Raw genomic sequence first — 17,733 nt, 5'->3', positions numbered from 1 at the left:
ACTATAACAAATCATGCCACAAATAAGAGTTCTACGCGATGAACCGTTTGAATACAGCAGACTTCTCAAGGCAGCACATAGCAGAATCATGTTATTCATGTACAACAGTACAAGTACATGGGAATACAGCAAAAGCACTTGCGCAGCTATGTGATGTAGCTATGGATACAGGATACCGGATTCCAGTTCCCAATGCAGCAGTGCATATCAATAAACTGTTGCCAAGTATTTTATACCAAAAACTGAAAAACATTAATTGTAAATTTAATTTAAAATATCAGTTGAAATAATAACTAAGGAAGAGGAGCTGATTCAAGAAGCCTCATCTGGCAATCTCTTTGTTTGCAGTCTAATTAACTTTAATTGATTGTTCTAAATAGTAATAACTAATAATAATGTATTCAGTCAAAGTTAATTTACATTTGCACAATTTCTGATGAAGGTTTTAAATATTTTTTACTTGTAAATAATGAACAAATTTTTTTCTTATTTTCGTTTGAGGAACGAAAACAATCTAATTAGAGCTCGGAGTTTTAGGCTGTTTGCTTTGAACATTATAAAGCTCTATTTGATCTTTAGATTGTTTCTTCCTCGAATTTGTGTTCCCATGAGTTCGTTCGCTTGAGGTATTCCTTCAAGTGATAAGCAGGGCATAACGCATGTTTCCCAATCTTACTCTTAGTCTTAATATTTAAAATTCAACTATTTTGTCATTTCTAAGAATTGTCATTTCTATTATATTTGTCATTTCAAAGGCAAAATTATATAATGGTTGAGAATGTTACTACAATAATTTTGTATGTTGATTTGTTAGTTACATTTCAGAAACTGATATCCATGCAGAGGTCAAGTGTATAAGAAAATTCATTATTTGCAATTTTAACAATTTTTAATGCCAAGGAAGAATAGACAAAATTGTTATATGTATAAAAAAACTGCATAAAGACTATTTTGTCAATCATAATTTATAAACTAATCAATTATAAATATGGAGTTGAGTCATAGCCTAACATTGAATGAAGAAGCTTTGAAGCAAATACCAGATGCCAAAAAGCCTCTTTTTATATATGAATGGCTACGCTTCTTGAATAAAATTATTGGGGCTGCAAATAAGGTGAGTACAACTTTCCTATTATTTGATTTTATATATACATTTTCTGGATACTCAATTTTTTAGTTATTATTTAGCTCAAATTACATGAAATTTGAGCACAGCTAGATATTTTTCAATATTGATTCCATGTATTTAATTCCAAGAGAATATTGCAAAAAAATATGTATTAATTTGTGAGCTAAATCTGCATTTTAATGCTGCTTGCCATCATTTAATTACAAACATTTTGTATCTTTTATACAAAAGAGAAGTTCAGACTTCATTGCAGAAGTCCCTACAGCCCGACGCAAAAGGTTAGCCCCACCCCTTCAAAACATCATAACACATCGAGTTTTGCGAGTTTTATTGTGCAAGTAGTGGCAAACGAATCGTCTTGGTCTCAGTAATCAAAATACAATAGACTGTAGTGAAAATGTAATTAGTAACGGAGAAAATGAAAAACACATGTTTTTACACCGACGCAAAAGGTTAGCCCCACTTTGCACACTTTGACATTTTAGGCAAAGCAAAACATACGTCAGCTGCAAAACTAAAGGTTATTTACCGATATGCTCCCCGTTGGCTTTGTAGACATCCAAGCACCGCTTTTTCATGCCCCGAGACAATCTACGGAGGTAGTTGGGGTCCAGATTGGACCAGGCGGCTTGAATGGCCAACTCAAGTTCTTCCTTCATGGCATACTGCTTCCCGCAGGCGTAGACAATCCCAGCCATGTACCCCCAGACGTTCTCAATGGGATTCAGATCGGGGGACTTGGCTGGCCAGCCCATAACCCGGATTTTGGCATGCTTGAAGAAGGCCTTGGTCGTGCGCGCCGTATGGATTGAGGCACTATCTTGTTGGAAGATGGCGCGGCAGCAAATTTGGTGGCGGATGACGGGAAGTAGATGGTCCTCGAGCATTTGGACATAGTCGTCCGCGCACTGGTTGCCTTCGAGGAAGATGAGCTCGCTCGTCCCATTTGCATGAAAGGCCCCCCACACCATTACACTGCCCCCACCATTTTGGCCGCTAAAAGCTGCCTTTGGATCATTCCAGCGGCAATGCCAGTAGTACTTCAGACCATCTGGGCCATCCAACTTCCATTTCTTCTCATCAGAAAAGATGGTTTTGACTCAGGTGTCATCACAAGTACTTGCATACTTTGTGCCCCAGGCGACCCTGGCATGCTTGTGAGCCTCGGTCAATTGGGGGGGCCTTGTTCATCTTCAGGTATTGGAAAATGCCGGAGGACGGGAGGGTGCGAGAGACGGTGGACTTGGAGACATTGAGCTCCAACTTTTGGACTAGTTTGGGTGCACTCAAGTTGCCAGGCGCCGCAACTCAGAAGAGGCGATGCGTGTCACGGGCCGACATCTTCTTGGGGCGGCCTTTGGTGTGCCGCTTTCCGTAGTTCACGGGGTCCTTGAGATAGTTGGAGATGGCTTTGCGGCTACACCCCACTTGTGCCTCCATTTGACGCAGGCTAGGATGCTCTCCCACAGGCAGCACCATCAGGGCTTGAGTGGCACCTTTCTGAAACTCAGTTAGAGGCTTTCCAGCGCCCATTTCTTGCCTAGGTGAGCGTAAGATCCGTGCACAACTACTACGCTATGAACGCACCCTTTGCAGCGAGTCTACGCTGCGTCCTGTCCACAAGAGCGCCAAACTTGCAAAGTGGGGCTAACCTTTTGCGTCGGTGCAAAAACACAGACCGCTTGATTTTTCCGCCAGTAATTAACTTCTTCACCAAATTTTACCTGCTATAGATTGCAGAGCGCAAGACAAATCGTTTGCTACCATTTGCACGTTAAAACTGGCAAAACTCGATGTGTTGTGATGTTTTAAAGGGGTGGGGCTAACCTTTTGCGTTGGGCTGTATTACAAAATGTGAGAATAACTTTGAATTTGTGCAGTCAGACATCAAAGGATGTCAGGAGAAGTTGGTTGGTCAGCTGATGGGCCAGATGTCACAGTGTGCCGGAGCTCCAGCTCGGCAGTTGGTAGCCAGCGCCCTAGCCACCCTCTTCAGTGTGGGGGATACTTTCTTGCTCTTTGAAACCATCAACAAATGCAATGATGTTCTTAAGAACAAGGATGACTCGCCCAGCTTCCTATCAACACGATTGTAAGTTATTGATCAAGTATATCATGCTTGGTTAAGTGTTGATGGATAATTGTTTCATGGCTTTTTTATTTGATTGTTATGAGCTTGAATATTTCTTGATCATGTCATGGTGTGATTTATTATACCGTATATAAAGATAATTTCTTACATTTTTCAAATTCCTATTACCAGGTAACTTGATTTTTAGCAGAGAATTGTTTTACTTGGATATAGATTTAATTTGTTTTATAAATATTATCATATAAATATTAGATGTTAAACTGTTAAGGGCTGCTGTGGCTTGTATTGGTGCTATGTATGAGAGGCTGGGCCGCATGATGGGCCGATCCTATGAAGAGACAGTGCACATCCTCATCAAGAGCCTACGCAGTGCCGAGTCTCAGCTCCGAGTACAGATCATGGTCACTCTTGAGAAGGTATGATAATTTGGACCCAGCCTCCGCAGTGCCGAGTCTCAGCTCAGAGTGCAGATCATGGTCACTCTTGAGAAGGTATGATAATTTGGACCCAGCCTCCGCAGTGCTGAGTGTCAGCTCTGAGTGCAGATCATGGTCACTTGTGAGGAAGCATTATAATGTGGCCAGCAGTAACTTGTTCTGACCTCTTCAAAGAAAGATTTGACTTGGAAGTGGCTTGCAGTGACAGCTTTTTTCGGATATTCCTTTTACTTGAGCACATTACATGGAGGCAAAGAAATATTCCAAACTAAAATTTACTCATTCAGTGGATATTTGTGCTCCTACTTACAGGTTAAATGCTGAAAAAATGCCTTTGTGTTGTTTAATAGTTCATCTACTTAAGGTCCCAGTAAGTCTTGATCCAGCTGCTCCCACTCAACAGAGTGGACTGCCATGCAATGCAGCTGCTCCCACTCTCCAGAGTGGACTGTCGTACAATACAGCTGTTGCCACTCAGCAGATTGGACTAATGATGCACTTTTAAACACTCTAAGAATTGTCCCTTTAAGTTGAAGGACATAAATAAGTAAGGACATTCAAATGAGGTATAATGTGCAGATCACGGCCGGCATGGGCACCGCTGCCTCGAACGTCCACAAAGACATCATCAAGGCCACCAAAGTTGGACTCACAGACCGCGCCATGCCAGTGCGTCGGGCTGCCGCCATGGTAAATCAACCCTTTGTCTACTGCCGTAATTCTCGTTACCAGACCTTTTGTTTCAAATACCATTGAAACTGATGATGGATGCATAGACATGAGGTGAAATTCTGCAGCTATTTTGCTCACTACACCCGTCCAACCATCTCGTTCTGAAGCTATCAATAACAAATGATGATTTCATTTCAGAATCTGAAACTTAAACCTGTATTCATGGTGTGGCTATATCGTGACAAGTTCTTCTATATAATTCGGCTATTAATAAGACAATGAGTATGGAAATAGGCAATATGTCTAGTAGCAATATTAAACACAACCTAACTGATTATATATTTCTACCTGAGGACAAGGATTCGTTGACTAAGTGTGTGAGGGATAAGTAAGACACCATCTTTCTAGAAAACTTATCTTCTTGAAACAGGGTGGATACATGAGAGTTACTGCACAGTATACGGGATGGTTATACATGAGACTTACAGTACAGTATACGGGAGGGTTATATATGAGAGTTATATTAGTGGTAAAAGCATAAGATGTCGACCGTTAGGTCAGAGTAGCTCTAACGCGAGTTATATGTCGGCATACTTGTCAGTTACTGGGGGCCTTACTAGGGTTCCCAGCCCTTTTATAGAATCACGGCTTCCGCCCAATACTGAGGTCTTGATCGCGTGATGTTGTCCATGCTGACTCAGGTCTAGTACTTTTCTATCAATCTCTACCACGTCTAGTGAAAATTACGTCTCAATTACAGATCATCTAATCTTAGAATATAATTATAATGAATATAATAAGACGCCTGATTGACACCCGACAAATAGGTGCAAGTGAGCAGTGAATTGTAAAGATCAAGACCAAAGGCTGTACCAAGACCAAAGGCACTAATGTAATGACCAAGACCAAAGGCACTGTGTTGACTGTGCAGTGCCTCGTGGAGCTGAGCAAGCACGCAGTGCTGCTGTACACTACAGACCTCGAGCACATGTGCACGCTGTGCATGCGGGCCCTCGAGAGCTGCACCTCCTACGACGCTCGATGTGCTCTCACCTGCCTGCTGGGGAGCCTCCTGGCCACCACACAGTGTCCTCCTAAAGATGTCCTCAGAGGTAAGGCTTGCCACCACACAGTGTCCTCCTAAAGATGTCCTCAGAGGTGAGTCTTGCCACCACACAGTGTCCTCCTAAAGATGTCCTCAGAGGTGAGGCTCTGAACACACCCATAAAGCGATGGATTTATTTCATTTATTGCAAGCTCGATGGCATATAAATGTTGTAGGCTTGAGCCCTATATGTTGTAGGCTTGAGCCTTATATGTTTTCTGGCAAGTTAGAATGTCCGTAGGCTCAACTCATCAGACGTTCTGTGTTTTAGACGTTTTATAATAGCTGTGATTGAAGAAGTACTGCAAACTCGTCAAGCCAGTTAAACTTGATTCCTGATTCCTTTTAATTTTTATAACCAGTTGGAATAAATGTTAATCTATCGATCTTAAAATTTTTTGTTGTTGCAGCGATCCAAAGCAACAGCAACAAGAGCGCGCCACGCCTCGTGTCGCTGGACGAGGCCCTGGCGTTGCTAGCGTCGGGGTTCTTGCGCGGAGGCACGAGCTTCCTGAAGGGGGAGATCATCAAGGGCTCCTCGGGCGTCACTAGGGAACTAAGAGTAGGAGTAACCCAGGCCTACGTCACCTTCGTGCAGGAGCTCGGGTCGTTGTGGCTGGAGAAGAACATGGCTTCTTTCCTGAAGCACATTTCCGAGGTGATCAGCAACCCTAAAGCCAGCACCTCCCACGTTGACGCCGTCTACTCCAGGAAGTGCGTTAGCTTCATCCTGCGCAGCACGCTAGGCCGCATGCTGGGGGAGAAGGCCCAGACGGTCGCATGTAAGGAGATCACTGCCATCATCACGCTGCATATGAACGGCGTCGACGTCAGCAATGACAGTAACGACGTCAACAACGGCGGTAGTCAACATGTGCTTATATGCATGCTGCTTGAGCTGGGTAACCTGGTGCTGGCCCTCAGCACGTCCAGTTCCTCCACCGTGCTGGACCCTCATCTCGGCATGATAGATTGCGTGCTGTCCGTGCTGCTGCATCCTAACTTTGCAGCACGCTTGTCGGCCGCCTGGTGTTTACAGTGCATATGTGTGGCGCTGCCCTCGCAACTGCATCCTCTCATCGCGCGCTGCTGCGATAAAATCGATTCCTTGAAAGCTTCGACTGAAGCCATTGCGGGCTACAGCTGCGCTATCGCTGCTCTCGTGGGCTGCGTGTCTAGGACGCCTCTAGGGATCCCTCACTTGAGGGGTAAAGTTGTCTTTAACCTCGCAGAAGAACTACTGCGTTCTGCATCACAGAACTCGCGTCTGTCTTTACACAGAACTCAGGCCGGCTGGCTGATCATTGGTTCTGTGATGACCCTTGGGGTAGCTGTGGTCAAAGGACTCCTGCCAAGGATGCTGTTGCTCTGGAAAAACTCCTTCCCGCGCTCCAATAAAGAAATAGAGAGCGAGAAGGCCCGTGGAGACGCGTTCACGTGGCAAGTCACTCTGGAGGGTCGGGCTGGAGCCTTGTCATCCATGCACAGTTTCCTCCTCCATTGTCCTGAGTTGGCTGGTGACGATGCTATCCGCCGGCTGCTGATGCCTATAGAGTCAGCGCTACTGATGCTCGTCAGCATCTCGAGCATCGTGAAGCAGCACGGCCAGCAGCTTAAGGCATCAACTGCGATGGTGCGTCTCAGACTATACCAAGTGCTGACTCTTCTTCCACCGCAGTCTTTCGAGGGTCACTTCAGTACTGTACTGAAGCTCCTCGTGAGCGAGTTCACCCTCGCTGAGAGCGGCGCCAACACGAGCTCTTCTCTCCTGCGCTTCATCTGCGCCTCTCACCACGCCCCGCTGCTGTCCCCAACCCTTCACCACCCCGACTTGAACATCCTGGAGGAGCAGCTCTACTCCAACGGAGCTGCTGGTGCTCTAGAGCACGACCCTACCTGCCTATACAAAGCCTCGAGTGACACCCCACATCCCCTGCCGTTAGGCGTCGCAGTTATTGACGCGTCCGTCACGCTCTTCGGCCAGATGTTCCCTCTTGTGGCCAACAAGAACAGACTTAAGATGCTTAATCTCTTCATAGAGATGATCCGTGCCAGCAAGAGCCTGAGACAAGAAGCTATCCTAACAAACATTTTGTGTGCGTTGCTCATTGCCCTCAAGAGATTAACTGATACCAAAGGTTCTTTGGGGCAGGAAGACGTCAAAAAGACGACAACGGCGCTGCTGATGGACGGATTGAGTCAAACTAACCCTTTACTGAGATGTGCGTCGGGTGAGGCAATAGGACGCATGGCTCAGGTCGTTGGGGACCCGCACTTTGTAGCCGCCCTTGCGCAGACCAGCTTTGATAAATTGCGTAGCGCCCGAGACGCCACCAGCCGAACTGGGCACTCCCTTGCTTTAGGTTGTCTACATCGCTGTGTGGGGGGGATGGGGTCGAGTCACCATCTCAGCACCTCCATCAGCATCCTTCTGGCCCTGGCCAAGGACTTCACAGCTCCCGTAGTTCAGGTCTGGGCGTTACACGCACTCTCCATGATAGCAGACTCCGGTGGTCCGATGTTCAGTTCGTACGTGGAGCCGGCGCTGAACTTGCTGCTCGACCTGCTGCTGTCGTGCAGCTCGAGTGAAGTGCAGCTCTGTATCGGCAAGTGCTTGCAGGCTCTCATCACGACTATTGGACCTGAACTGCAGAGCAGCGACAGTGCTGTTGTAAACGAGCGTTGGTCGCTGCTGTGCGGCTGTAGCCTTGTGCAGCAGCATTCAGATCCGTTTGTACAGGCCGAGGCTGTGACTTGCCTGCAGCAGATGCACATGTTTGCTCCCCGCCACGTAAACTTATCGTCGCTGGTGCCCATGCTTGTACACAAGCTTTTTAGCAAGCACTTGTTCCTGAGACGAGCCGCTGTGAGTTGTCTGCGGCAGCTTGCCCAGAGGGAGGCTCTAGAAGTATGTCACCACGTGCTCGCTATGTCTGCTAACAACGCGTCTGGGACGCTCGAGTCTGACAAAGAGCAGCACCAGATTCCTGAAAGTGGTCTTCCAGGTTTGCTTTTTTCGTTGCTGGACTACGAGAACGACCCCGTGTTAGTGAGTCACGCGCAGCACACTCTACTCTTCACGCTACACGCGCTCGCACCCACGCATCTCAGGATGTGGCTCACGCTCTGCCGCGAGGTACTCACCAATGCCCAGGACGGAGCCGCTGACTCTGGTCTCAAAGATGGATTGGAGCCTACAGCTGATGACGAGGACCTCGTCGAGTTCCATGCAACTATTGACCCCGACCCCCACCCTGCTCTGCCCCCTCGTTGGACATCGCGGGTGTTTGCTGCCCAGTGCGTTGCTAAGATCATCAACGAGTGCGGTGACTCAGAGGCGCATTTGGATCTTTCAGTAGCGCGGCAACGTGCCGCTAAAGGAGCGCAGGCGGAGTACTTAGTACTGCACTTGAGCGAACTCATCCGCATGGGCTTCATAGCTGCCACCTCCGAGAGCGATCAGCTGCGGCTGGAGGGTCTGACCATCCTACAGTTGGTCATAGATAAGTTTGCTAAGAGTCCGGAGCCCGAGTTTCCCGGTCACGTGATCCTTGAGCAATACCAGGCTCAGGTGGGGGCTGCCTTGCGACCAGCGTTCGCTGCAGACACGGCGTCGCACGTGACGGCGCGTGCATGCGAAGTGTGCAGTACGTGGATAGGCTCAGGCGTCGCCAGAGATCTGAACGATCTGCGCAGAGTTCATCAGCTTCTAGTGTCTTCCCTTCGTAAACTAAACGAGGCGTCTACTCAAGGCCTCTACAACGAGAGTGCCGCAACGCTAGAGAAACTCGCCATTCTTAAGGCTTGGGCTGAAGTTTACATTGTATCTCAGACCGGAGCGGCCCAACACAAGGCTCTGCCGCTCAAACAGCGAAGAGCTTCTGACCTGCCGGCCGGGCAACCTGAAATGCAAGCGTCTGGTGTTCACGTGACCGAGCTTCCAGATAACAAGTCCGGCGAAGAGAACTTAGGCAATTTAGTGGCGCCTGAACTGCAAAGTTTGCCGCAAAATTGGTTGGCTGCCCTCAAGGACCACGCGATGCTGGGACTTCCTCCCGAGTTCGCAAGTCAGCTTCCCCAGAGCGGCGGGGCGTTCTACAGCAACGAGGCCATCGACAACGTCAGGGAGTATTACCGACAGGCCTGGGGGCCAATGCTTTATGCCTCGGCCTTGTGGCTCAGCAATTGTCCTGGTGAGGACCTTGACACTGAAGACCTCAGGAGCGCCAAAGGCACTCTAGACAACTCTAAAGTGGGGCGGGAGGACGCGAGGTTGGCTCAAAGGTCGCAAGAAGATCCATCGGCGCCCGTCAACCTCATGACCGCAGACCACTTCCACCTGCTGCTGGGTACGTGGTGTTGGTGGCAGCAAAGTTTGTGTTGCGATAACTGTGATAAATGAACTTCAATGGCAAGAACTAGCTAATTTGCCGTCACTGCAGTGAATTGCTGTACATCACTGCAGTGAATTGCTGTACATCACTGCAGTGAATTGCTGTACATCACTGCAGTGAATTGCTGTACATCACTGCAGTGAATTACTGTACATCACTGCAGTGAATTACTGTACATCACTGCAGTGAATTACTGTACATCACTGCAGTGAATTACTGTACATCACTGCAGTGAATTGCTGTACATCACTGCAGTGAATTACTCGCTCGTTAGTGTAGAAAACGATCTTAGAATGATTAAATTAACTGAAAATTATATTTTAGAGTAAAAATTTTTGGTTCTGTATGTATTTAAAATAAAATGAGCTATTGATCAAGGACAACATTATGTCTCTGGTAATTGCTAAACAACGTGTCTACTTCGTCAGGAACGTGCGTGTGCTACCTCTGCAGCGGGGCGTGCGAGGAGACCCAGGAGGAGGTGTGCCTACTGGCCCTCCACACCCTCCTGCCCCACACCCTCCCCTCCGCCATCTTGGCCGCCAACCCTCCCCTTGCTGTAGAGATCGTCTCCCTCATGCACAGGTAGGCTAGTGTGTCATGCACAGGTACGCCAATTGTGCCTAGTGTGTCATGCTGCACAGATGGGCCTAGTGTGTCATGCACAGGTAGGTCTAGTGTGTCATGCACAGGTATGCCTAGTGTGCCTAGTGTATCGCGCACAGGTAGACCTAGTGTGTCTTGTGATGTCTGAAGTGTCTTGCCGTGTGATGATAGAGTGTGAGAGGGCATAGAGTGAGTGGGGGCATGGGTATGAGAGTGAGTGGGCTAACCTCCCCGCCCCTCTCAGACGTGTGGTGAGCTGCGACAGCGCCGCACTGCACCAGCTGAGCGTGAGTGTGGTGGAGTTGGTCATAAGAGCGTCACTGGACCACCTGCAGCGCATGAAGCACCAGCTGCAGCAGTGCAAAGGGCGGCCTGCCAACCTGCGTGACGGGGACGCTGACCTGCTGGCTGAGGGCGGCGACACGGGCGAGATCAACCCCAGCAGTAGCCTGGTCTTTGCAGCCCTGCAGGTTACAGTGCATGCCTGTATAATTATATCTTATATTGTCTTTGATATAAATAGGTAAAATAATTAAATGAATCTGTGGGGTATATAAAGTATTTTATTCGCCGCTTTGCAGGTTGCAGTCCATGCCTGTACAGTTATATCTTATCTTATCTTTGATAGAAATAGACAAATAATTTCTGTATGTTTATTAAATCTGTAAAATAATGAGGTATATAAAGTATTTTAATATGTGACGAGCAAATAATTAAATAAATCTATAAAATAATGAGGTACATAAAGCATTTTAATATGTGACGACTGTGGAATCTATCTTATATTAGAATTAATATAGGGAGAGACTTGAAATTCTACTTTGAAGTACATTGTGCATTGAAGTGCATTCTATTGCCATGTATGGCGCAGTGTGTTATGAATACGACAGTGCCATAAATATCGCCATAATTTATATATATATATTTTTTTTTTTGTGCAGTGTGTCATGAATCGGCATAAGTGCAATAAATATCACTTAATTTCTTTGCTTTTGACAGGTGTGCCTCTGCGTCATGGTGCGCCACGAGCCCTCAATTGCGCCACAGGTGAGTCCCGACACATTTGTTGCTGCCAATACAACGCGTCTTGTGTTGCCGCCAATACAACGCGTCTTGTGTTGCNCAGGTGCGTGTGAGGCTGCCCTGCAGGTGCGTGTGAGGCTGCCCTGCAGGTGCGTGTGAGGCTGCCCTGCAGGTGCGTGTGAGGCTGCCCTGCAGGTGCGTGTGAGGCTGCCCTGCAGGTGCGTGTGAGGCTGCCCTGCAGGTGCGTGTGAGGCTGCCCTGCAGGTGCGTGTGAGGCTGCCCTGCAGGTGCGTGTGAGGCTGCCCTGCAGGTGCGTGTGAGGCTGCCCTGCAGGTGCGTGTGAGGCTGCCCTGCAGGTGCGTGTGAGGCTGCCCTGCAGGTGCGTGTGAGGCTGCCCTGCAGGTGCGTGTGAGGCTGCCCTGCAGGTGCGTGTGAGGCTGCCCTGCAGGTGCGTGTGAGGCTGCCCTGCAGGTGCGTGTGAGGCTGCCCTGCAGGTGCGTGTGAGGCTGCCCTGCAGGTGCGTGTGAGGCTGCCCTGCAGGTGCGTGTGAGGCTGCCCTGCAGGTGCGTGTGAGGCTGCCCTGCAGGTGCGTGTGAGGCTGCCCTGCAGGTGCGTGTGAGGCTGCCCTGCAGGTGCGTGTGAGGCTGCCCTGCAGGTGCGTGTGAGGCTGCCCTGCAGGTGCGTGTGAGGCTGCCCTGCAGGTGCGTGTGAGGCTGCCCTGCAGGTGCGTGTGAGGCTGCCCTGCAGGTGCGTGTGAGGCTGCCCTGCAGGTGCGTGTGAGGCTGCCCTGCAGGTGCGTGTGAGGCTGCCCTGCAGGTGCGTGTGAGGCTGCCCTGCAGGTGCGTGTGAGGCTGCCCTGCAGGTGCGTGTGAGGCTGCCCTGCAGGTGCGTGTGAGGCTGCCCTGCAGGTGCGTGTGAGGCTGCCCTGCAGGTGCGTGTGAGGCTGCCCTGCAGGTGCGTGTGAGGCTGCCCTGCAGGTGCGTGTGAGGCTGCCCTGCAGGTGCGTGTGAGGCTGCCCTGCAGGTGCGTGTGAGGCTGCCCTGCAGGTGCGTGTGAGGCTGCCCTGCAGGTGCGTGTGAGGCTGCCCTGCAGGTGCGTGTGAGGCTGCCCTGCAGGTGCGTGTGAGGCTGCCCTGCAGGTGCGTGTGAGGCTGCCCTGCAGGTGCGTGTGAGGCTGCCCTGCAGGTGCGTGTGAGGCTGCCCTGCAGGTGCGTGTGAGGCTGCCCTGCAGGTGCGTGTGAGGCTGCCCTGCAGGTGCGTGTGAGGCTGCCCTGCAGGTGCGTGTGAGGCTGCCCTGCAGGTGCGTGTGAGGCTGCCCTGCAGGTGCGTGTGAGGCTGCCCTACAGGTGCGTGTGAGGCAACAAAATCCACCGTTCAACTTGACGCTGTTGCTCTAACAGTCTTGTGCTTTATTGTTCTGAAGCAACAGCAGCAAGTGTACTTATACACGAGTATAAATACATGTTCTTATACACATATACACCTTTGTTTTGAAGCAACTGCAGCACCTGTACTACCTTTGTTCTGAAGCCTATAAGTAAGAAAGCTATTACCTTAAAATACTCGAGAGCAATACTGAGCTGTAATACAACTGGCGAGGTTTCAGTTACTGCGCCAAGAATTATTTTACAGAAATTCACTTGTTGTGTGCAAATCCAGTTAAATAAGGGGTCCTCAATTGCTAAATTGACTATAATTTATAATGGCTTTCGGTAGATCCCCATGTACTTCTATTTAGCTCGTATGATTCACTGTTGTCGCTGCTAAGTCCAGTGATCGAGCAACAAGAGCCAAGCAAGATCTTGATATTTGTTATAGTTTTAGGATAGTTTATTTTCTAAATTATCGTGGAGTTATTCCTTTAAGTGCAACCTGTAACCTTTTCAAACCGCTTTGCAGGAGGCGTAGCAGTGCTCCCTACCCTCATGTTCCTGACGACGGGCATGCTGAGGGCTTGTAGCGTCTCCACGTCATGTCTTGACACCTCTTCACCCTCTGGGGGTAAAGTAGACCCTGACAGAGGGAAAAGTGAGGGTACAGACCTTGCCAGAGGGAAGAATGGTGACTCAGATCCTGCTAGAGGAGAGGCTGACAGCAAGGACCCTTGCAGAGCAGAGTGTGTGCTGCTCACCGCCTGCTGCAGGACGCTGGCTGCCCTCTGCAGCCACCCCTACAGAAGTGACCCTCGGTCTGCAGACCAGTGGTGCCGCCTCTTGCAGACCGCCCTCGCCTCCACCCTCGACTGCGCTAAGATATGTGAGTGGTGGCCGGTATAGTGGTGGACACGGCAAGAGAACGGGTGCGATGCTGTACGCGTTTACTTGCAGTATTTCATGTGTTATATGCAGTGTAGAATTTCGTGTTGAACTACGGCGTACACGCCTTATTGAGGAGTATCATGCAGTGTTACAGGCCGTGTAGCATATCGTGTTACACGTGTTACATGCCGTGTTACATGCCTTACATGCCGTGTTAAATGTGTTACACGCCGTGTTACATGCCGTGTTACACGCCGTGTTACATGTGTTACGTGCCGTGTTACACGTATTAACTATAACACCATGACAGGCCTGGAGGAGCGCGAGGTGAGCGAGGTGGCGGTGCTGAGAGCCGTGACGGCGTTCGTGGTGCACAGCCCCCCCTGCGTCACCGCTCCCCCCACCCTCCGCTACCCTCTCCTCAACCTCTATAAGAGCGCCGTGCACCACGCCAGCGTCCAGGTACCCTCGGAGGCCTTCAGGTATCCTCATGTGCTCCTAGGCATCTAGCTACCCTCACGTGCACCTAGGTATCCTCTCGTGCTCCTGGGTATCCTCTCGTGCTCCTAGGCATCTAGCTACCCTCACGTGCACCTAGGTATCCTCTCGTGCTCCTGGGTATCCTCTGTCTCTTATACACATCTAGATGTGTATAAGAGACAGCTCGTGCTCCTAGCTACCCTCACGTGCTCCTAGCTACCCTCTCGTGCTCCTAGGTATCTGTCTCTTATACACATCTAGATGTGTATAAGAGACAGCTCCTAGGTATCCTCTCGTGCACCTAGGTATCCTCTCGTGCTCCTAGCTACCCTCACGTGCACCTAGGTATCCTCTCGTGCTCCTGGGTATCCTCTCGTGCTCCTAGGTATCCTCTCGTGCTCCTAGGTATCCTCTCGTGCTCCTGGGTATCCTCTCGATCCTTTCGTACTCCTAGGTATCCTCCCAATATTCATGCCGCGCCCATGTTCCCTCCCCCCTCCCCACTCTGCTGGTGGAACTTCAGCTCAAACATCATGTGTGTGCAGGTGCGGCTGTGTTGCTGTGAGCAGCTATACAGAATATTCAAGGAAACAACAGCACCTCTGAGTGCTGTGTTTATACAGGCCCTGCTTCCCCGTCTGCTGTACCAACTACACAAGCTTGCAACCGAGCCTCTAGACTCGCCTGCTACCGACTCACCTGCCTCGCCTGCCCCAGACTCGGCGCTCGAGCTGCGCCTCTTCCACGTCCTTCTCGACGCCATCCTTCTCACCTTCGATAAAACGCTTCCTAAATTCCGTAAGTCACGTCGAATTTTTTTTCACTTTTGCACCCATGTCTTTATTCAATAGTTGTATTATAGTCTGCAGTTGTTTTAGCGCTTGAGTCTGTACATAACCATCATTAGTTTTACCTATTATTGCTAGAGTCACGAGTTTGTTATTGATAGTGTTATAGTTCTAAGTTTGTTATTGATAGTGTTATAGTTCTAGAGTTCACAGTTGTTACTTCTAGAGTCAGGAGTTTGTTATTAATAGTATTATAGTTATAGAGTTCATAGATGTTACTTCTAGAGTCGTAAATTTGTTATTAATTGTGATATAGTTTGTTCTAGAGTTCTTAGATGTAGCTTCTAGAGTTTGAAATCAACTGTTGTCACCGAGTGAACTCACAATATTTTCACTTAACAAGTTCTGGAGACCAGTTTGCTATCCGCAGCTGAAAGGTCCCGTGTATTGTCAATAGAACGACTGGAACATCAAGTCCTGAAAAAAAAACAAATAACCGGGCTATGTAAAGTAGAAAGTTGTTGGTCAGCAATTTTATGTGGATAACAAGAATCGCTTTTAGGACATTGTTTTTGCCAAAAGTATACAATCAAAATTACAGCTTGGTGAATTATCCAGTCATTGCTTATGCTTTTCAATACTTAGTTCATTTGCGACTGAAAAAAACAATATAAACTATACTAGTTCGATCTAGATTACATATATCCTACGATTAACGATTAGTTCCAAACTTAAGAACTGATTATTGTTAGTTCTAGACCTAAGAACTGATTGTCCTAAGTTCTAGTCCTAAGAACTGATTGTCGTCAGTTCTGAAGTTAAGGACTGATTTTCCTTAGTTCTAGACATAAGAACTGATTAATTTTAGTTCTAGAGCTAAGAACTGATTATCTTTAGTTCTAGAGCTAAACATTCACTGATGTTACAGGGTGCGAGCTGCTACACGTTGTCGTGTCGTTCCTGGTGGAGTGCAGCAGCGGCAGCTCCGCCCTCTGCAGCGTCGCCCTCAACAGGCTGCACACCCTCGCCCCTCTGCACCCTCAGGTACTGTCCCTCTCCTCTACACCCTCAGGTACTGTCCCTCTCCTCTGCACCCTCAGGTACTGTCCCTCTCCTCTGCACCCTCAGGTACTGTCCCTCTCCTCTGCACCCTCAGGTACTGTCCCTCTCCTCTGCACCCTCAGGTACTGTCCCTCTCCTCTGCACCCTCAGGTATTGTCCCTCTCCTCTACACCCTCAGACCCCGCCCACGCCTCTACCCTCATACCCTTCCTCAGCCACCAATCGTTTTCACGTTACACTTGTGGGTGCAATGGCTTCCAAGCTTCTTACACTGAAGTATTTTTATAAAATTTCAATCATAAGTTCGGCGCCATTAATTTGCTGGTCATAAAAATGCATTGCTTTTCATTATCATCTGTATACAAGCGCGCAGTTAGACTGAAAGTGACCGAAGAGTAGTATTACAAGGGTTGAGATTCTTCATTTTTTTTTTGGCTGCCAAAGCCACTGCGCAAGTGCAGCAGCCAATCTCAGCGCTGTGGCCTTCAGCGCACTGTAAACACCCAACGAGCTCATTTAAGTAAACCGCCATTAATATATTATTAGCTGTAAATTGATACGTAGTTCTTTATATTCTCAAATTTCCATGAAACAATATAGCCTTGTAGCTTACCAATGTGGGGGCGGAAAGTGAAAAGTTTGTGTAGTGTATGAGCATGAGTTTGTGTAGTGTATGTACGTGTGTTAGTGTAGTGCAGTATGTGTGGCCCCTTCATCCTCACCGTCCCATTTCAGGAGTTCCGCGAGGTGATGACGCAGCGCCCTGAGCTGCGTGCCCGCCTCGAAGCCGCCATCAAGGCCCGCCAGTCCGCCACTGTCGCACCCCAGCCCCCGCCACCCACCGGAATCTCCCACCACACGCCCTCCATACAACTCAAGACTGACTTCTCTAATTTTCACTGACGATTGAAATGATTTCATCGCTAGAGTTTATGATAATTTTTGTCCTATTGCGTTTCAAGGCGACGTTTTCCTCTTGTTGACGAGAACGTCAAAGTCTACAGAGATCTAACCGGTGTACTTCGACCTTCGAATGATACATTTCTACTTGTGCATCGAATGAAACATTTTCTAAGCGAATGCAATAATGTTCCATGAAGTTCTGGCTCAATTCAGAGGATCTTTCACCACTTCCCTGCTTCGAGTCGTTGTCTTTGCTCTACATGTTCCTATTTGATTACAATTTTTCATTATCGGATGGCATTGATCTATAAATTAATTGAACGAAAAATTGCTCAACTATCGTCATTTTTTCTTCGCTGTGAGCAGGAAACTAATCTTTCAATTTTACTTAATTACTAGCGGTCATCTGAGCCGCTGTACATCAACCCTTCCTTGTTTTTGCTGCTTCCATCCAAGCATGTAGCTGTTCTGTCTATGAGCTCATTCATATCCCAGCATTGCAATTTCTAGTTTTGTCTGGGACGATAAGAAATTGTATATTGCCCAGGGACCTGGAGCTGTAAGTTACATGCTACTCGACGGTAGCTTCCTATGCAGTGCATGCAAATTATAAATGCTATAATAATCATAAGAACCTAGCGTGTACGATGTTGTTATTGTGTAAGAAACTTATAATATCAAATTGGATTATGGTTAACAAAGCCCAAAAATGAGTCGTCAATTATTTATGAATATTAATTTTTTTAAACGAGTGCTTTCCTTATCCAAACCTTGGCCGCCAGTGT

General features: G+C 48.3%; 1 protein-coding gene across 1 annotated transcript; it reads left to right on the top strand.

The window, feature by feature from the left end:
• Positions 1 to 819: 819 nt before the first annotated feature.
• Positions 820 to 17,696, top strand: LOC108665577 (HEAT repeat-containing protein 5B). The gene is made up of 14 exons (XM_018152349.2): positions 820 to 1,114; positions 3,010 to 3,221; positions 3,490 to 3,637; positions 4,238 to 4,348; positions 5,262 to 5,442; positions 5,846 to 9,784; positions 10,258 to 10,414; positions 10,680 to 10,905; positions 11,435 to 11,561; positions 13,324 to 13,713; positions 14,026 to 14,177; positions 14,741 to 14,993; positions 15,912 to 16,027; positions 16,781 to 17,696. Exons 1-14 carry the CDS (start codon positions 989 to 991, stop codon positions 16,946 to 16,948), a joined length of 6,306 nt encoding a protein of 2,101 aa, XP_018007838.1. The 5' UTR covers positions 820 to 988; the 3' UTR covers positions 16,949 to 17,696.
• The last annotated feature ends 37 nt before the right edge of the window (positions 17,697 to 17,733 follow it).

This window comes from Hyalella azteca, unplaced genomic scaffold, assembly GCF_000764305.2.
Source record: "Hyalella azteca isolate HAZT.00-mixed unplaced genomic scaffold, Hazt_2.0.2 contig11696, whole genome shotgun sequence".
NCBI classification, from domain to species: domain Eukaryota; kingdom Metazoa; phylum Arthropoda; class Malacostraca; order Amphipoda; family Hyalellidae; genus Hyalella; species Hyalella azteca.
This window is presented reverse-complemented; position numbering and strand designations above follow the sequence as displayed.